Source organism: Zootoca vivipara, chromosome 3, assembly GCF_963506605.1.
Source record: "Zootoca vivipara chromosome 3, rZooViv1.1, whole genome shotgun sequence".
Lineage (NCBI taxonomy): Eukaryota > Metazoa > Chordata > Lepidosauria > Squamata > Lacertidae > Zootoca > Zootoca vivipara.
Genome location: NC_083278.1, coordinates 90,532,412 through 90,554,077, shown reverse-complemented (window position 1 = coordinate 90,554,077; position 21,666 = coordinate 90,532,412). Strand labels below are relative to the sequence as shown.

General features: G+C 40.3%; 1 protein-coding gene across 4 annotated transcripts in view; it reads right to left on the bottom strand.

Annotated features, from left to right (window-relative positions):
- Nucleotides 1-2,070: 2,070 nt before the first annotated feature.
- Nucleotides 2,071-21,666, bottom strand: part of SUSD4 (sushi domain containing 4) — an 87,140-nt gene continuing 67,544 nt past the window's right edge. For all 4 annotated transcript variants that reach the window (XM_035111413.2, XM_035111416.2, XM_060272980.1 and 1 more), the window contains 4 exons: nucleotides 7,074-7,265; nucleotides 6,087-6,231; nucleotides 4,540-4,922; nucleotides 2,071-3,163 (listed from right to left, as the gene is read on the bottom strand). In XM_035111413.2, coding sequence (XP_034967304.1) covers nucleotides 3,135-3,163; nucleotides 4,540-4,922; nucleotides 6,087-6,231; nucleotides 7,074-7,265 — 749 coding nt within the window. In that variant the 3' untranslated portion in view covers nucleotides 2,071-3,134. The remainder of the gene's footprint in view (nucleotides 3,164-4,539; nucleotides 4,923-6,086; nucleotides 6,232-7,073; nucleotides 7,266-21,666) is intronic.

Below are 21,666 nucleotides of genomic sequence, written 5' to 3'. Positions count from 1 at the left end.
AAATAAATGGAAGATTTTTGATACATTAGAGTAACACTTTTCAACAGACTTGGAATAATTGGATGCCACTCAGCAGCTGTAAAACATCGACAAAAATACATGCTGTGTATTCCATGACAGTTTCCCAAGGCTGTTTACACTGTTCAGTGCATGGTTCTTGAGCAGCCATTGCTTTCAGACAATTGCAATTGACTCAAATACCCCTGCATTGCAAATACATTTCCATGATGCTTTGGGTCTTATTTCAAGCATTACTTATTTTCATTACCATGAGCAGTAAAATAAAAACATAAGGCACAATAGCTTCACTGCCAACCTTCAGAATCCCTCCTTCCCATTTTCCTATAGTATTCATCTTTTTTATCACTGCGTACCTACACAAGTGGACTCTTCAGAGCATTTTCATTGTGTATGTGGATGATTCTACACTTAAGACTGAATAAGAAGTGGTTCAGGATCTTTAAGAGCTTTTACAACGAGCTCTTTCTTCCACTATAGAAAAATGAACCATATATATCTGGATTGGTAGTAAAGGTGGTACTCCTCCTGGGCTTTTTTTAAAAGTCATGATTTAAAATCTAAAAGCAACCTAGTTGCATTTTCTCTGTGCTTTACTGTGAGACTATATAATGGCAATATGTAGCTAATATGTCAATAGCATTTGTAATCTGCAATGCTTGTACAGTTGGGCACAGGTATTGTTTCCTAAGCCAACCAGTAACAAGCTATTGAGAAAATTCTTCTCCGAAATTACATACACTAGAGAAGTAAAAAGTGCACACATTTGGGAAGCATCCAAAATTGTCTTATTTAACTGTTTGTCTAGATATAGACAATTTGTTATTGTCACAGGTCAAGATACAGGTGCCCCATGCAAATATCTTCCTATCTGCACAAGCATTTTAGATAGGTTTTTGCTCTGGATTTTCTGCTATTTTGGGTTTTTTGCATTTTGTTCCATGCGTTTGTTCATTTTAAGCTGTATTTATGTTGCAGTGCTGTGTGAATTAGTCACACTTGCATTTCATCCCTAGAATCTTTTGAAGAAGTGTGGTTAAGAGATATTTTAAATAAGTAAAATGAATGCCATTGTATTATGGAAGATAATTTTTGTACTTATCTTCAAATATTTGAGCATGTGGAACTAGGAAGCCTAAATGAGTTGGATTTAACAGTAGCTGAAGTAACAGCTTAGATGTATTGAATGGGGAGCAGAACTCTCCCCTTGCCCTCCCTGAAATGATATCCATGCTTCCCTTTTGTGTCAAAAGAACAGCAACAACAATCAAGACCATGGACCAAAAGAAAAAGGTTAATCGACACAGTTATCTGGATTGGGAGTGAGGAAGAAGTTGAGGAAAATTCCAGATACAGTGCTACCTCGGTTTACAAACTTAATTCGTTCTGGAAGTCCATTCTTAAACCAAAGCATTATTAAACCGAGGTGCGCTTTCCCTACTGAGGCCTCCCGCCGCTGTTGCCCTTCCACCATTCGGATTCCATTCGGCTTCCTGGGCAAAGTTCGCTAACCGGAACACCTACTTCCGGTTTACCGAATAGTTCATTAACAGGGCTGTTCATAGACCGAGGTACCACTGTATAGAGTCTGGCATTTTGTGTTAATGGAAAAAAGGAAGAAAAATAGGAAGCTTGTTGTTGTTGTTTAGTTGTTTAGTCGTGTCCGACTCTTTGTGACCCCATGGACCAGAGCACACCAGGCACTCCTGTCTTCCACTGCCTCCCGCAGTTTGGTCAGACTCGATAGGAAGCTGTCTTATACCAAATCAGACCATTGATCCACCTAGCTGCAGAGTTTCAGTCTTTCCCAACCCTTCTTTCTGCATGCAGAACATGTGCTCTGTCACTGAACTATAACCATTCCTGATTATACCATGTATAGTATGGCTCTATAAAGTTCTTAGAACAAACCTCAGTTTAGGTGTGAAAGCACTAGTAACTAGTAATAGTGATATCTCACAACAGAGCCAGCCCGGTCTTCCTCCAGGATGTTCCTCCTTGTAAGTAGCTTGAACAGGCCAATTAACCTCCCTCCCTCCCTCCCACCCACCTCACCAATTACCTCTTTTCCTTTTTCAGCAGACATTCAACATTCCACGATTCTTAGATGCCACTGAGCATGCTCATTCCTCACTGACCTATTTAAGCAGGAACTTCCTCTTTGAGTTTATACTTCTATATGCGTTGGGGTTCAACCAATACCATTGCCTTCCTCTTGTTTCTCAGTGGCCTCATTAATCATGGATGCGAGACACTACAATTTCAACATTTGCCTAACTGTGGCTTTGGAACTTTTTTTTTTATAACTTGGAACATTCATGAGAAAAAACGGGTCAAATGCAATGCAATTGTGATAATGTTTCATAAATACTTCTCTTTTATATCTTTCTTTCTTTTTTAAAAAAACACCTTTAAATCATGACTCAAGCCTCTTCTTTCCTTTTATTATACGTTTACCCAGAATAAGTTCTTTCTTGAACTCAGGTCCTTCGATGCTGCAGCCACCTCTTTAAATGACATCACCACAAGAGTTTCTCTCTACAAGCTTGGTTAAAACAGACCATTCAGGAATGACCTTTCCCCAATTTTAATTTCAACACTGTTTATTTCCCTGCACCCCATAAATTAGGATTCCTTTGTAAATTGTGGTCCATCATAAATATTTAGCAGCTTCAATAAAGCAAAATTTACATCATCTGACATGCTTTCTTTAGGCAGTTTGTACCTGTGCCACAAACCACTTTCACTGGTGTCTCTAAAAAGCAGTTAAGACTTCCTGCGATGCAGATACACTCATCACTATTCCATAAATCTATAGTTCTTTTGCAGTGACTAGTCTCATCAAATCCTCAGGATTCATTTTGTAAAGCTGCCGTTGAATAGCTGATGCTCTCAACCCCCAAAGTTGATTAAGATATGTGCACAAAAAAATCTGGTGACATCATAATGTGGAAGATTTATAAAAAAACCGAAATGCCCTCCCCCAATATTTAGCCAGTCTTTATATAGAGATTTATATAGATATATAGGTATGTTTGTATACATATGTGCATGATTCTTTTACGCCCTCCTCCCCCCAAGAGGTGTGAGCAGGTAATGATCAAGATTTGTGCAGATTAAGGGTCTTCATCCATCAATGGAATTTCTAGAAAATAAAAGAAAGAGTTAATTGGGTTTTAATAGTGAACTCTGTGAAGGGAGGACCTGAAATGTTATTTTGCTATAACATGCCATTAACAGGGCCACTGTTGCTAAGAGGTTAAGGCACTTGATTATGCATGGAGTCAGACATGCATTTTTTCTTTTACTTTACTACATAATGACCTGGTGCAATCACAAAGTACGCTAAGTGGCTGCATACAAATCAGACTAATTGTTCAAAGCACTTTGCAGGTGGCTGTGCAGTGAAGTAGTCCTCTAATTATTCTTTCTTAGGCCAGGCTAGTTTTCAGAATGAGAATTAAATGAAGACTCATTTCCCCACCTGTTCAGCTTGTGTGCTTGAAGCCTGGCACACATCCATGACTAATTTGGAGTCATTTAATTAGTATGTTGCATGAAGCAGTTCAACATGCAGAGGAATAAGAGGCAATGAAACCTTCAGCAAGCCAATTTTTAAAGATGGCCAAAAATCACATTGGCTGTGGAACCTATTCAATAATGTTGGATCCTAAGAGTAATCTTACTGGCTGGGGAAACCCAGCCGGATGGGCAGGTTATAAATAATGAAATTATTATTATTATTACTATTATTATTTGCTCTCAGCATAAAAGATGACTTAGCGTATGTCTTCATTAGAATACGTGACCATGAAAACCTGCCCTCACTCCTAATGAATTGCTAACACCAGTTTGCCACTGACTCTGACTTTGAGCATTACACAAACCACAGTAAACTATACATAGCTCATTGAAATACACAGCTGGATGTTGAGAAAAATCAATATTACAACAAGGTAATTGGATTGGTCTTTCTGACAGAGTAACAAAAAAGTAGGTAGATACTATGTTGAATTTTACTGTCATGTAGTGTGTGTGCTCATTACTTAAAAAAAAAAACAACCAAGAAAAAAAGAACTAGTGCATAGGCTGCTGAAACAGGGCATTTTTGGCTACTTTCATACTCCAGGCCCAGACTATAACTCCTCATGTTTTTAAAGATGTGCCGTGTACCCAAGAAAACTAGCTAAGCTGACCTCCAGCAAATGTTCAGTAGTTTGCAGTGGGGAATGTGTTAATCCTCTCCTGCCATAAAGAAATTTTTAGGCACAAATCCTTGGTAGAATCTGATGCAAGGTGGTGGTGAAACTTTGAGCTGTAAAGAATTTGCTGTTGTTGTTGTTGTGTTTTTTTAAATAAAAAAGTCAGGAGCAAAACAGACATAGGCTGGAACAGAAAGAAAGACCCAATTTGAGGTTAGGTTCCTTCTCCAAAGCACAATCTCATAGCTTCTTCATATTGGGGGGGGGGGAAATTCTGACACTAAAGTGAGCTCACATAATGTTCAAAAATCAAAATTACCATCTGCAATGTCAATGCTTGGGCTGGTTGATGCTACTTCCCCGGTGGTGCTGTTGATGGCATCAGTTCTCTCTGAGACAGGATGTGCTCCCACTTGACACACAGAAGATGTGTACAAACTTTGAAGAAGTTCTGAAGAGCCTGAAATGCTGTCACAGGTATCAAATTCCGCTGGCAACCTGCCCAAGTCATCTGGCCCCGGATAAGCTGGAGGGTTCTGATCATCAGCCTGTAAAACATACCCCTGGCCAGCAGGGGACACACATCCAGGTGCCAAGGCATTCAATCCACTGCTCACAGCTTCATCGTAGGAAGGTAGCATCACAGGAACACCGTCCACCACCACGAAGTCGGGGCCACTGCTGCAATTCTCTTGAGCTCCTCTATATTGGAAGGAGAGAAAAAGTGTGTGTGAGAGTGTGTGAATGGCAGAATATCATCTTCCAGCAACATGTGAGGTTCACCACTTAGAAAGTTTTTAATAACCTGAAATTGAGGCAATGCATCATTAATATTTACTTCAAATATGCCCAGGTATCTGTTCAGACCGATAGCCATGTGCAATTTGTCACAATAAGCTAAATAGCTCCAGCAAACCGGGGAAGAGCTGGGAGAAGGAAAGCAAGCAGCTGGGTGGCACAGATAAGGAACTCTCTTATTCCTCATTCTGTACTGTGAACACCAGCCTACATTAAGATTCCCAGAATCACAAGTTAGGCTGGGAAATCCAAGGTTGGCAGTGAGAAAATCTCAGCTAACTTTCACGGCATCTGTATTGTGCATTAAGGCGACGGACACATCAAGTGCAAACAGTAACTTTATTTACTTTTATTAAATTCGTCAGTTGCTTTATATTGCCCAGGGCAACCCAAAGCGACCTACAATTAAACAAATAGACAATAAATCCCACACGAGAGGAAAGAGAAATATTTTAAAAACATCCCACCAACTTCTAAAAGGTCACAGATAGTTAAAGGCCAAAGGCCTGGTTATAGATGAAGGTTTTTGCCTACAGATACATAATGATGGCTCCCTGGGCAGAGCATTCCACAAACAGGGAGCCATTGCTGGGAGCCACCCTAGTTTAAGATAAGAGGGTTGAAAGTACTACATTATTGATTTGCTTGTTCATTCAGGGCTTTTGTTTACCACCCTTGATGATACATATAAGAGAGTCCTCAATATTTATTAAATTAAATAACATAGTGCAGTAAAATCAAGTAAGGATTAAATACAGTACCACACTGCCAACTACTGGGAGAAGGGGAAGGAGGAGAATAATAATAATAATAATAATAATAATAATAATAATAATAATAATATCTACACCCCGCCCTTCTCAGTCAAGACCGGGCTCAGGGTAGCTAACAACAAAAATATCAAAACAAGCATAAAAGAAACAATTCAATTAAAATACAGATTAAATACAATGTTAAGATTTAATTTTAAAATTAGGAATCTACAAGTGGAACCTCATTTAAATATCTGTAGGGCAAAACCTTAGGGGAGGGTAACACCGCGTAACATAACAGAAAAGCGTTACTAACCTTGGAAGAAAGCGTGCCTTAAATTTGGTCTGGAACATTCTGGCAAGAATAACTAACAGAAGCACCAGAAGAACACTGGTAGCAGTGAATGCCACAATCTTCCATGTTGTCAGGAGAGTTTCCTGTGTATTTGGCCAAGTTTGTTCTGCGGCACAAACGATAATGAAAAAGTGTCATGTCAGGTAATAATGGCTTAATACTTTCCATTAGAGCCATAAAGGATCATGCAGATGACGCAAAACTAGGAGAGGCAGCTAAACAGAATCAGGATTCAATATGACCCTGGGAGATTGGAGAACTGGGCCCAAACTAACAAAATGAATTTCAATAGGGATAAATTTCAGGTTCTACATTCAGGCAGGAAGAACCAGCCCATATAAGATGGGAGACACTTGGATTGCCTGTGGAACATGCAAAAAGGATCTAGGGGTCTTAGTATACCACCAGCTTAACATGAGTCAACCATGTGATGCAAGAGCAAAAAAAAAAAGGGCAATGCTAATCTAGGTTGCATCAACAGAAGTATAGTGTGGCAGTCAAGGGTAGTCATAGTCCTGCTCTATTCTGCCTTGGTCAGACCACACCTGGAGTACTGTGTATATAAAATATGCCCTTTAAAAATTATTTGCATATATACACGTCAATATATCAACAACCAAAGCCAAAATAAATGCTACATTAGTAAGATTTTGCACAGTTAAATAGGGGGCCCTACCTTTCCATTCCTATTTGCCTGAATGTTTACTGTCTAAACCAGGGGTTGTCAACCTGGTCCCTACCACCCACTAGTGGTCGTTTCAGGATTCTAGGTGGGCGGTAGGGGGTTCTACGGCACAAGCTGAATCCTCCTTCCATCAAGCACTGGTGGGCGGTAAGGAAATTTTACCATCAAGAAAGATGCATTAGTGGGCGATAGGTATAAAAAGGTTGACTACCCCGGTCTAAACTTTCATGTACAGGTCAGATTCTCAAGTTGTTGTTTATTACCTGTTTTGACACAGTATACTTGATATGACGGAAACCATTCTCCATACTGGCAGGTGATATATTTGTAATCATTGGTGAGAGTGTAGCCAGGATCACAATAGAACTCAACCACAGTCCCATGGTTGTAATGCTCGCAAGGCCGCGGGTGGCAAATGTAATCTCCATGAGTCACCATAGGAGGTAGTGGACAAACTTGGACACAAAAAAAACAAACATTTGTGAGGATGAGTGAGGTATAACATTGCACGACTGACATCAATAAATATAAACTGAATGCAATGTTGGATAATAATAATAATAATAATATTAATAATAATAATACAATTATTATTATTATTATTATTATTATTATTATTATTATTACCCTGCCCATCTGGCTGGGTTTTCCCAGCCACTCTGGGCGGCTCCCAATCGAATATTAAAAACACAGTACAGCATTAAACATTAAAAACTTCCCTAAACAGGGCTGCCTTCAGATGTCTTTTAAAAGTGAGATAGTTGCTTATTTCCTTGACATCTGATTGCATGCAATCTCAATACACAAACAAGCTTGTGCACATCCCTTTATTTATGCCATTTACAAACCAATATATTAGCAAACTACATGCCTGAGCCCTGTGCAATGGCAATTATAATTTTCATACCAAGGCAATAAAACTAACAAGGCACAACCCAGCAGACTGCAGAGCAATTTCTACCTTTATTCTCCCAGTCATTTTAATGATTATTTTGAAATGGTTTTGTGGTATCTTGTGCTTTATTGCACCTATGTATATGGTTTGGCACAAGCTTGAAAATTTATACGAGTGGGCAGTCTATAAATATTTTCATAAATAAGTAAACAAATAAAATGAGGGTGGTTGTTGTTTTTTTAATAGAAGAGGACTACCTAGGCATTTAAAATTCAGCCTTGACATCTCTAATGTAATTCAGGCAACAGAAGTTTATCACCTCCAGCTGTTAAAGACTACAGAAAGCTCCAAGTACACAAATAATTATTTCAGGCAGAGGAAGGGGAATAGTAGTAGTTCAATTAGTTTATTGGTTTCTATCCCTACTGGAACTTGCTATTTGTCTGTGGTGCAGATATACATATACAAAACATTAAATGCTTCCTTGGAACCTCATAAAGAAAGTAAAGTTCAGAATACAGAAGCACTTCCTAATAACACCAGGAGGGGATGAATGCTGAGTACAATCCTGAATGCTGAGTGCAATCCAGCACAAGGTACCGGTAGGCATATGTAAAACTCACTGAAACTGATGAAATTGATGAAGTGCACAGCAAAATACTCATCCCACTGATTTCTGATTTTTATTTTACCATAATTAAATGTGAAGGGGTAGCCATGAATGCATCACCATTTACACATTGCTCCAATCCACTAGCATTTCATTTATTCTATGAAGGTTGCTTTACAAAGAAAAGAAGCAAGCAACAGATGTCTAAATTGGCATTTTGGTGTGCAGAGTATTATATAAACATTCACTAATACATCAAGTAAGGCAGGTAACTGGCATTCCTGTTTTACAGATACAAATATTTGAATTCATAGTATTTTTACTAAATATAGTTGTACATGCACATTAGGAGCAGTTTTGCAGCTGTTTAGAAAGCACTGGATAATTTAGCTCCATACCGTATCCACACAGACTCCAGAAACTCTCCATTTGCTCATTACTAAATAAAAGGTGGGATGCAGGTGGCGCTGTGGCGCCTAGGGCTTGCTGATCAGAAGGTCGGCGGTTCGAATCCCTGCGACGGGGTGAGCTCCCGTTGCTCGGTCCCAGCTCCTGCCAACCTAGCAGTTCGAAAGCACGTCAAAGTGCAAGTAGATAAATAGGTACCACTACAGCGGGAAGGTAAACGGCGTTTCCGTGTGCTGCTCTGGTTCGCCAGAAGAGGCTTTGTCATGCTGGCCACATGACCTGGAAGCTGTACGCTGGCTCCCTCGGCCAATAACGCGAGATGAACATGCAACCCCAGAGTCGGTCACGACTGGACCTAATGGTCAGGGGTCCCTTTACCTTTACCTAAATAAAAGGTAACCACAACCACTGTATCTTAGATTAGGGCTTCCAGGCAAGAGGATAAAACTAATGGGCTGAATTCAGCCCTGATGCCTTTCCTTTTACAATTTAAGAATCACCTTTTACCAATGTTACATGCTGCATTAACCATTTACACAGATTCAAAAGAGCCTTTTTTTGGTCTTAGCATCATTTGTGTAATTTGTGGATCTTTAGAGACTAAAAAGCAAATCCGCTACCTCAAGCCAAAATGGTTAACAGAACCCCATTCAGATAAGTTCCAAAAGGACTTACTCTCAGGTAAGTGTGTATATGACTGCAGTCTGTGTGTCACAAACTCTGCATGCTGAATTCCTGCTACTAGCATTTTCATTTCAATAGCTGAGCTTGCAGAATATCAATTTATTATTAAACAGCAGCAGGTGCCTAGTGCAATGGAGATAGATTTGGGTTACCTAAAAAAGGGTCAGGCTCGGCTCCTTTCCAGGAAAGAGCAAATTTGTTCACTGCTTCCTTCTACAGGCTGCTGTGTTTGGATTTCATGCCTCTATTATGCAGTAAAGACCTACTGCATGGATATAAATAATGCACGCATCAATTCACAACAGTAGATTTCCCACAGAAATCACAATTCAGTAACTTCTCCCTATGCATCTACTTACATGAATAATGTATTTCAAAAGTAATTCCCTACCTCACCTACCCAAAAGAGCACAACAAGACATTAAACGAACCTTCAGAAGAGCCTGATTGTAATGTGCAACACTTTCTATTCTGCATGCCCTGGAGACATGGCTTTGTTTTCATTTTCACTAGGCAAAGCTTTATAAATTAGAATATCTGGAAACTAGAGCACATAATCCACACAGAAAGCAATATTCTACATCTTTTCCAAGCTGGACTCAGCCAAAGGGAATGCAAGATGATTCATTAGAAAGGTCTGAAACACTTTCCTTGTTTGGCTTAAAACAACTGCTGTAAATGGGAAGGAACCAAGGGAAAGAAACTGCTGATAAGCTCTCTCAATGAGCAAACCTCTCTGACAAGAATAATCTTAGCTGATTACGGGACACTATATTACCTGCTGTCCCTAGTCATTTCTCTGCTTCTCTATCTAAACATCTTTGCAATAGTGTTGATCGCAAGGGTCTGGCATAGATAACAGGCTGTCAGAGATGTGTCAATACAGAACAGCCATCCAACGCCAAGCAACATGAAAATATTTTCCACCAGAGAGATTAACTACTTTAAAGAAGCAAAATTTCAAGCCTGCAGCAATGCCACCTGCTGCCTCTTCTGACATTCAGAAAGGCCCGGTGCCTTAACCAAACTGTGAAAAAGACTCCATGAATTTGAAAGTGAAGACACTAAACATAAAAAGGTAAAGGTAAAGGGACCCCTGACCATTAGGTCCAGTCGTGACCAACTCTGGGGTTGCACTGCTCATCTTGCTTTACTGGCTGAGGGAGCCGGCGTTTGTCCGCAGACAGTTTTTCCGGGTCATGTGGCCAGCATGACTAAGCCGCTTCTGGCAAAACCAGAGCAGCGCATGGAAACACCGTTTACCTTCCCGCCAGAGTGGTACCTATTTATCTACTTGCACTTTGGCGTGCTTTCGAACTGCTAAGTTGGCAGGAGCTGGGACCGAGCAACCAGAGCTCACCCCGTCGCAGGGATTCGAACCGCCAACTTTCCGATCGGCAAGCCCAAGGCTCTGTGGTTTACACCACAGCGCCACCCGCTTTTCCTTATTTGTTTGTTTTGTAACACAAGAAAATCTTTTTTTATATAAAAAAAAACTTAAATAAAAACAGTATTAAGGAACCAAAAACAATAGAGTGGAAGTAAAAGGAACAATACCACACAGGCTCGTGCATCTATTAGAAATTACCATTTCCAGATATTTGATTATAGAACAGTGGTGTGCAGGGATGAGCTCCCACAATCAACTCCCACTGAAGTCCTACTACGTAGCACAGATCAGCTATAAAGCCAAATGTCTTCAGAAGACTACAAGAGGAGAGTCAAGGCACGTACTACAGTAGAAAGAACAACACACTCTTTCTATCTGTGGTAACGAAAAGCAACAATTATGTTAGCTAGCGTATTGTTATCTTTTGGAGAAAAGAGGATGTGTGTGTATTTTGGACCTAGAATGCATTGGAAACAGACACAAATAATACATACATACATTTTAAACAGGTAAGGCAAATGCTATTTTTTTCTTAAAAACAACAACAACCACCTCTTGCCTGCTGCTCTCCCCCTCCCTCAAGTAAGGACATGGGCCACAGATGAAAGAATAATAGAGCAGGTTTGAAAATAACCAAGTTATCCTTTATTCAAATTGTACTTCGTTTTTATTGTAGCTACACCCATGGGAATAAAGGCTTTCCATTCACTCAGTAATGAATTTTATGCTAATGCAGGCAAATTCAGTCTCTGCTTTCCAAAAATCTTTGTGTGCACTAAGAGACACATTGTTATATTTAAGCTCACAAATTGAGATATTGATATTTTAATTGATAACCTGCAGCGTCACACAGGCTTTTTCAAAAGAAGTCAAGCAAGTGAGCAATTCTATAACTAAACCTTTTTAAATCCAAGCAGGTGCTGGACATCAAACAGCCGTAATATTCCCAATTCTGTTCCCAATACGCTGTACATCAATCATGCTAGAAGACTGAGCCATCATCTGTCAAAGCCACTAAAAACATTACTGCTTCATTCAACATTATTAGCGTTAAGACCCATCTTTTGCAGACTATTAATTCAGAATAGAAAGAGCCGGTTAGGTGATGCCTTTGAGATAGTCCTGCGCATTACAAAACTTCTAGCCTAACCAAATGAAGTGGGTCGTGCTGTGCAGTGCTTTTGCCCGGAGCTCTAGTCAGCAATGCTTTCTTTCATAATACTTATTTCCACCCTCACTTGAGTCTTCTGATTCACACTGACACTTTGCATTGTGTAACACTGAGCATGCTCAGTCACAAGAATGAATGCAAGATGAGCCTACTGGTTCGGGCCAATGATCCTTCTAGACAAGGCATCCCCAAACTTCGGCCCTCCAGATGTTTTGGACTACAATTCCCATCTTCCCCAACCACTAGTCCTGTTAGCTAGGGATCATGGGAGTTGTAGGCCAAAACATCTGGAGGGCCGCAGTTTGGGGATGCCTGTTCTAGACCAGCATCCTGTTGCCACAGAGATTAACCCTCCCATGATTCCCAGTGGAGATAGAATATAGCTGTCAATGGCTAGTGGCTGTTGATAGCCCTGTCTTCCATGAGTGGATCTGAGCCTTTTAAGCCATCACTGCTTCCTTGGGGAGTGAATTCTCCATTCAACTGAGTTTTGTTTCTGTTTTTTTGCAGCAGGGGGAGGAGGGATGCCCTCTTAGGCTATTTTCATAAACATTTTTCAACTTCTACAAACCTTGGGCTTCTCAGTAGCCCCATTTTGGCTACATAACCTGCAGAAACCCTGAGCTCATTAGTTGCGTTTACTGTATACATTGAAAGCTGCTGCCTATTAGGGCTGGTAGGAGAAAGGATGGGACAGCTTACAGCAGGTGGCGCCAGGGGTAGGCAGAACACAATGGACAGAGTAGTTTAAGTGGTGGTGAGGTTGAGGAAGGGGAGGGAAAGAAGCAGCAACTTTTAAGAGATGAGAGGGGGAAGGAAGTGCAAGACAAAGGGCTGGGAGGTGGCAGAAATTGGCTAAAAGGTGGTGCTGGGGACTTTTTTGTGCTGCATTGCAAGAAAGGAAGGTGCTGCCTTGCAGTGCAGCACAGAAACCAACACGACCCCCTGCTCCTGCTTTCAATGAATTCAACACCACCTGCCTCTCCAAAGTGGAGTGTTGGCTATCAGTCTCACAACAAAATGCAGCAGTGATTGGTTGAAGCACCCTGCATGAATTCTGATATGGTCAGAGGCAGCAGTGCTTCTGAATACCAGTTGCTGGAAACCGCAGGAGGGGAGAGTGCTCTTGTGCTTGGGTCCTGCTTGTGGGGCGTCCCACAGGCAACTGGTTGGCCACTGTGAGAACAGGATGGTGGACGTAGATGGGCCACTGGCCTGATCCAGCTGGCTCCTCTTATGATTAGTCCTGGGCCACAATCAGAATCAGATAGGTGGAGATATTTCTGAAGAGCTTCCTGTGGTTCTGTTGTGGGAATCTGTCTGGAAGAAGCCACTTTATGCAAATTGCAGGCAGGGCCATCTTAAGCATATCTGGCGCTGTGGTGCAAAGATCTCTCCCCCCCCGGGTTTCCCAGAGTTGTTGACCTTTTCCCAAGCCTCTGCGGGGATCGCTCTCCTCCTGTGGAGGCTTGGGAAGAAAGCTGCATGCCCGCCAAACACATCTGTTTCCCCAGAAAAGCAAAGGGCAACCTTTTGCCCTTATAGCTGCAAAGTGTATGGGCAATGCCTCTCCAGTGTAATCTCGCAAGTTAAGAGAGACTTTGCTCTAAAACTTTATGCCACTACTTGTGGTACCAGGAAGAGAGACAATTATGCAAAAGAATACACACTGCAAACAAGACTATGCAGAGTAAAAAAGAATGCAAATACAAATTCAGTTTCTTACTGCAGAGTTTCTTTTACCTTGGCACAGCATTCTAACATCATTTTTAGGGACAGAGTACATGCAGGCTTTGGGATCAGTGAACAGCAGCCAGTCAAACCACCATACCTGTCTTTTGTTCACAGGAAGGAGTGCAAAAGGGCCGGAGCTTGAAGGAAATGCAAGCCATCTCTTTAGGATTGCAATGGGCAGAGATGAGGGAGGTGCCACGTGATAGTGGAAATTTGTGTACAGGGATAGAAACCATAGTTCTACAGAGCAGCAGGAGTGTAGTTTGGAAAAGGGAGTAAGAGGTTAAGTACAGATGTTATGATTTAGCTTCCTGCCTCGATAAGTGATCTAGGCACATGAGAATAGGTACAAACTGAGTAAGAAGGAAGTAGCTGATAAATGAATGCTTGAGGAGGAAAAATATGGAGATGGGAAGCACAATGCAACCTTATGGCAAAGGGCGCTGAACAAAAGGAAAATGCAGTATTAAGGCAGGGTGCTGATAAATGCTTAAAACTGGTGAGGGACCTTTGGCCCCCCAAATGCTACAGAAGTAGAACCCTCTTCAAACCAGGTCATTTGCCATGCTTCCAAGAGCTGCACTTCAGCAATATTTGGAGGACTAAAGGTTCCCCACACCTGGTTTACTTTAGAACATTACGGTACTTGCTTGGGAGGGAAAACTTCTTGTTTCCTCCTGGGCTGGGACAAACTTCCTCTACATGTGACTAGAGGGGGGGGGGTTGCCTTACCTGTGCAGGTACAAAATAGCACAGGGGAGGCAGCCATCTCTCTCTCTGACTCCATTCCTTGAAGAAGCAACATCTCCTTAGCCTGAGATGCTCTCTTGGCCTCCAGCCAAGAGAGGACAAAGAAACCATCTCCTTATGGGATAGATTCCAAGTGTATATCTTTTGTAACCTAAGTCTGCCTTCTGGGATCCATCTGTGAACAGAATGTGTGAGTAAACTATTTTATACTTTTTATACAAGACTGAGCCGTGTCTATTCTTTTTAGGAGGGAATAAAGGGGAATTACCAGGAAATTTATTTTAGAGGCTTAAGCAAGCCTGGCAACAAGTTATCCGCTGTGTAAGTTTTAAACGGGAATGTTACTCTGCTAAGTTATAGAAATTGCTAACACGTTGCGAAGGATATTATTAAAGAATATATCCTCTCCTGCCTCCCTGATTATGCCCTGATTGCTGGTGAGCTAGGGCCCCTGTTGTTCTTATGAAAAAAAACACCACTGATATTAATGTCCCACAGAACTGTAGTGTACTTGCCTTTGGTCTTCATTCTGATTTTACTAGGCATTGTGATCCAAAAGCATCTTCCCACTGTACAAAAGAAGCAGATGGCAGCAGAAAAAAGCAATTCAAGTTCAGCAAGAGATCTGCCTGTATGGGTTTAGAACCAACCAGATAATCTATTTTATTAGCAGAGGAAATGCACAGGAGTCCTTGCTCCTTAAACCTTTGCTTCCTTTCGTGAGGCTTATCACCTTTCAAAAATGCTTTAGAACCTTTGAATAAAAAGGCATTACATTCCTCTCAAATCCAGATTAGCTGCTGAATTACAATGCACAGGAAAACTGCTGTTCAAAATACAGTACTCTGGAATTCATAGAATGCTTTTCAAAATAAATCCTGCCTAACCTATTATCCCAAACAGAGGGAATCTTGCCTTCCTCACAGATGCATCCAGCAGTTAATACAGAATCTTATTCTTCATTCTGGTTTATCAAGTTTACAGTTCCATTCCTTTTGCCTCCAAGATTATAGTGCAAACACACTCACTATGACCAAAACCTTGTCAAATGCATTTTTCTCAATTGTTGTGATGTCATAGAATATTCATTAAATATAATTGATGAAAACATGGTCCAGTATGGGATATTACAGATTTAGAAAATGCAATGATAAAAGGACAAAGGTTAAGGTTATGGAGCAAAATGTATGGAATTGCTGTGATATTTCCATTAATATTAATAATTAATATATATCAAAACATGGGTTCAAAACATGCTCCATGTTATTTCAAATGATGTATGGAATTGGGGCTGTGTACAAACTATATATTTAAAGCACATGACTTCCCCAAAGACTTTTGGGAACTGTAGTTTGTTAAGGGTGTTGGGAATTGTAGCTCTGTGGTGGGTAAACTACAGTTCCCATGATTCATGTGCTTTGAATATATGGCGTGTACGTAGCCTGGGTGTGGCAAAATGTCCCTCATCAAACACTAAGTTTCGTTAATGGTGATGCTTGACACCTGTCAGACTGAATCAAATATACTCAGGAATGGATAACAAATGTTAGAGATGTAAAACATCAAATGATGTATTTTGATCATAATCTAAAATAATGGTTTTCTGGACAAAAAGCTTCATGCAGCAGAGCTTCATAATAAAATTAAATATATATTTGGCTCTAAAATAAAATAAAATAAAATAAAATAAAATAAAAAGATTCATTTTTTAAAATGTAAGTACTGTATATAAAGTCACAATGTGTTCTTATCAGTCTTTTCTATCCTTCTAAGCAGTGCAGAATGTTATTCATGCAAGCTGTTATTCATTAAGAAATAAAGCAGAACAATTTTTTAAAATGTACATCTCTGTATTAAAAAGTGCTACCAGAGCCATGAAATGGGAATCTCAATTTAAAATCTCAATTTATATTCCAAGCAACCTGGGTACAAGATTTGCACACTCATTCAGGTGTGCCAAGGCAAGTTGGAACATCCTTGCATGTGAGACTGATGCTCTGAGTGGGAGAGAGAGATCATTCTACAGACCGTCCTAAGAAATAGGTAGGGACCCCGTCATAAGAAATAGAAAGGGACCCCTGACCATTAGGTCCAGTCGCGGACGACTCTGAGGTTGCGGCGCTCATCTCACGTTATTGGCAAAGGGAGCCGGCATACAGCTTCCGGGTCATGTGGCCAGCATGACTAGGCTGCTTCTGGCAAAGCAGAGCAGCACACAGAAACGCCGTTTACCTTCCCGCTGGAGCGGTACCTTTTTAATTACTTGCACTTTGATGTGCTTTCGAACTGCTAGGTTGGCAGGAGCTGGGATCCTAATTAAAGAATTGATATGACTGCATTGCCATATTTAGTTGCCTCTAGCACAAATATAATAACAGTAGCAAAATCTAAACTACTGTCATAGTCTTTTGTGTTATCTGACGAAGTACTAACCAACTGTATAGCGGCATGAGTATTTACTAGAAGTGTGTACTGGCTGTGTGTGAGCTGAAATGAATAAGGCAGATTCAGTAATCTCCAGCCCTCTACCGCCTCTCCTGGTATGCCCCCCGGAGGCCCTTAAGGTGTTGTTATTAAACACTTTGAAGGTCCTGAGCCTCAAGGAGGTTAGATTGGTCTCAACTAGGGCCAGGGCCTTTTCAGGTGGAACTCTCTGTCACAAGAGACCAGGGCCCTTTGGGATTTGACATCTTTCCGCAGGGCCTGCAAGACGGAGCTGACTCCTTATATGGGATTTGGTATATAAATTTTCCCTTGGCTTTTTTTGCTGGCCCATGTAGGACCAGCATGGATAGCTGGCTCGGGTGAATACCCGATGTTTCCTACCTTTATGGTCTTGATTGATGGGCTACTACTAAAATGAGACTGTATTTTAAACTGTATTTTAAGCCGTATTTTTATTATATTTTATTGTAATTTATATTTGGTGTTAGCCACCCTGAGCCCGGGCCTGGCCAGGTAGGGCAGGGTGTAAATAAAAATTATTATTATTATTATTACCATTATTATTATTATTATCATCATCATCAAACTATTCTTTCACAGCAATGTTGTCAACATTTACGTGCGAAAATCATACTCCTGTTGAAATATAGACTCGATGGGGCTCACTATTTTTCTCAAAGAATAGGCATGAAAGGGAAAGGACAATAGAAAGGAAATTGCATCAAAGCTGATTAGGGGATCTATTGCTAATGTTGACAAACAAGTTATATAAGGATAGTATACATTTCCCCTTCAGCTTTCCATAGAGATTTCAAAGTACAAAGATTAGTGTCTCAAACCTCTGACTGGGAGAAGGCTAATCTTACTAGATTTTGTGCCTTATTTACTGCTGGCATTTGCAGCATTTAATACAATTTAATACAATTAAAAACCAGACCATACACCTAAAACTACGGAGAAAGCTGTAAAATGGGATTGGTGCAGGGAAGCTTGGGAACAACTATTCATCCAAGTGGGTGATTATGAAAGGCACTCTCCCCATCATAACCCCCAAACCAATTGAGTTCAAGCAACCACCCCCTACTGTTAATTTGTATCATCGATGGGGAGTTCCGCTTCCGCCTGCAGGAATGGCTGACCCTTGTTCCATCTCTCCGACCTTCATGAGGAATTTGGCAGTTGCTAGGGGAGTAAATGACAACCCCCCTACCTCTCTGGGGGTTATGGAGAGGGCCCGCGGGCCCGCGATGCCCCCAAACCCACCCCGACTGTTCAAGGGGTGGGGTGGGGCTTGGGCTGAGAGCACTCATGAGGAGCCGGAACTCCCGGACGCTAACCTGCATGGCGGGATCTCCATGATTAAAGAAGATAATTAGGCTTAAATTCATGGACATGCTTCAGAAGGAGGGGCAGAAGCTCTGTTTACTGCCAAGGAATTTGTGCTGCTGAGGGTGAGAAGTCGAAGCTGTATTTTATCTGGAAGAAAGATTGAGGGGGACGGAGTGAGAAGGGAAGTGAGCTTTTTTTATTTTCTTCATATACTCTACCAGTTACTTCATACCTTCCCGGACGCGATGTCCTTATTTGTTTGGAACAAACGAGAAATAAAGGATACCTGAGTGAGTAATGAACTTTATAAACTATTGACATTGAGCATATTTTTTGAAGTTGTAAAATTGTTGAAGAGAGAAGCCCCCCTCTAACTGGATAGTCAGAGTGCCTGGAATGCGTTCGGTGGATTTATGGGGTGTGACGCACTTTGAATTGGAACAGCGATCTGAAGCTAAGTTCAGCTACAGGGCAAGGAGAGCCACAAATCTATCAAGAGTTTATGCATAATGTGACGGCTGTGTCTTTTGCCTGGAAAAGCTGTAAATTGTACAAAGATCGCTAGTTTAAAAAAGTTTTGAGAAGAAGCGAAAGTGATCTAAGCTTCCTAAGATGGCGCTGCTCCGTGTTGAAAGACTGACGCAACAGGGGACACTCCACACAAGAAGATTTATGGGGGGGCCGAACTGATTAAAACTCACACAGGAGAAAGAATATATGTGAAATCTCGTTTGATACTTATCTCAGCAGCTGTGGAAAAATCGGATGAAAGAAGAAAACACCTTAGTGACTGGTGGGGAAAGATCGGGATTATTATGGACTTTGAGTGATGATTTGGACTTTAGAAAAAGATGGCAGTGGACAGTTGCGAGGAATCCCCAAATTTTTGAAGCATGGGAACTCCGAAAATATTATATGATGTGGCATAACATTTGGTTTAATTGATATGTATTTGTATAATTTGAAATAATGGATGTGATATAATTGTGTTTTAATTGGAAAATTAATAAAAATAGATTACAAAAAAAAAATTGTATCATCGATGGTTTGATGGCTCTCTTCACAGCTGTTTTTTTTTAATGCTAATTATACAAATGTCTGTAGTGGCAGTTGGAGGTTTAAAACAGCTTTGGATTTATATATGATCACTTTTAGTTTGTGGTTTTATTTAATTGAACCAATTATTATGTTTTCTGTTCTATGATATAAATCGCCTTCAGATCCCGTAGTGTAAGGCAATAAATAAAGTAGTAACAGCAACAGCAGCAGTCTGGAAAATGAAATTATCTGAGTATCATTCAAGGGTAACTATAAATGGCAAAATACTGACTTTTGAATCTCCTCTGTGTTAGCTGAGTTTGAAACTATGACTGACAGTATAGCTTCTAATACATACAAAACCTTCAGTGGGAATAAAGCAAATTCCACTGATCTGGTGTTCAATCAATCAATATGGTCCAAGATGCAAAAACCGTAATACAGCTCTCCCTCCATAAGCATGCTATGTAAGTTCAATATTAAAAGGCAGGCCTCAGGGAGTAACCAGCTCTTTCTCTCTTATTGCCTAACCCTTTAGCACAATTTGATAGTCCAGGGAGGAGGGGAAATGTATTTTTCAAAAGATATATATTGCAACACTTTGGGGAAGAAAATGCACCTTAAAAAAAAAAGACGCTTAGAGATTTGATTAACTAGAAATTGTACCAAGGGGTTTCTACACAGAACACACAGTTGACAGTAGGAATAAAATACATAGTGATTTAGTCTGACAACCCTATTATCAAACTGGAATAGAAGCCATAAAAGGAGACGCAGATAACAAGCCAATATTTTGTTCTCTTAGCACTGTACAGCATTGTGTGCATGGCATCAAGAATTATAAACATTCAGCAATGGAGAGGTGGGGAGGGGGAGAACTGCTGTTAGGATATGTAACAGGAATGAGTCACTTTGCAGCCTCTGCCCCCTGCAGAGCCTACATCAAGCCTACAATGTCCACAGGCAGAAAAAAAATATGTGTTTGCAAACTTACGACAGTATGGCATATTTCAAAACACTTCTATTATTTCAGCAGTAATATGCGTACCAGGATGCCATAATGGAGTGGGGCGGGGGAGCAACCAAATTGGGTGTTTATATGCACAGATATGACAGCCTTCAAAAATTGATAATATAATTTCATTTTATTCATGTGACACTAACTCAGTATTATTTTATTTAGATTTATTACCAGTTGAAATGCGAAAAAACTGTCTCCGAAAGAAGAAAAATGCAAACCTTGCAAACGTGTTAGTATGGAGTAAGAAAGAATCCTACATAAACTAGGCAGATTTTGAAAATTCTTCTTATCTCCTGGGTTTTTATTCTACATATAAAATACTTTGCACTTATCTGTAATACTGATCATTTGTGTATGTATAAACAAGCAACAAGCAACAATACAATACAGGTATAATTCCATAAATATTTGCACCAGTGTTAATGCACAGATCAAGATAAAAATTGACATGGTAACGGCCAACTAAACCAATTTTCCTGACCTTCAGCAATACCAATTATATCCAAATCATTCCTGACAGATCATCTAATTATCCTTTTTTAAAAGCCTCCAGTGCTGAAAATCTACATGTTCACATGAATATCTGTTCCTCTGCCAAACCATTCTTGATAGACAATTCTTCCTGGTTATTAAAACCTTAATTGATCCATCTTCCAACTTAAACCTGCTGCTTGTACCCTCCCTTCTCACTACTAACCACAGGAAGTAACTTTTCCCCCTTCTGTCTATATTTAGAAACATAACAAGGAAATAACAAACGTAATTTCTGGAGACAGGGGCTAAAGGAAAAGAACAACCCTGCCCCTCTATCACAGACACACTATTCATTTTTAGAAGCCAAGCAGGAGCTCTGAACAAATTTCACAGGTGTGTTGTTTGTACAGCACACTGAACTGTGTGCACAAACAAGAATAAACTGTATGGGTATTAAGTTAGAAAGAAGTATCAATAGAGTTTTATCCTAATTTCCACACCCTGTTTGCTGAAATCTCCTTTTGGCAAAGCTTGATAATCGACAATTGGGACACAGAAAATCAGTCACAGGTACTCATTTATTTTTCTATTCGACAATGCATATGTTTAAGACAAGTTGTTGTTGTTTTACTACTTGTATATTATCTTTAGAACTCAAGAGTTGTTTATATCGTTTGCTTTTTGTAAGCTCTCTGAAAACCAATAAAATACAGTTGCAAAAGAAGAGGAAGGAAAGATGCCAGAGAATTGATGGGGGCTTTGGACTACTGAAGGGCAACAAACCAAGGACAAGCAAAATCGAAGACATATTGCCGAAATATTACATTGTAAGACGCTCATTCTATAGGACTGAAGGTGATACAGTTCAACACAGTGCCAATGAACATGATCCCTCCATCTTCACACA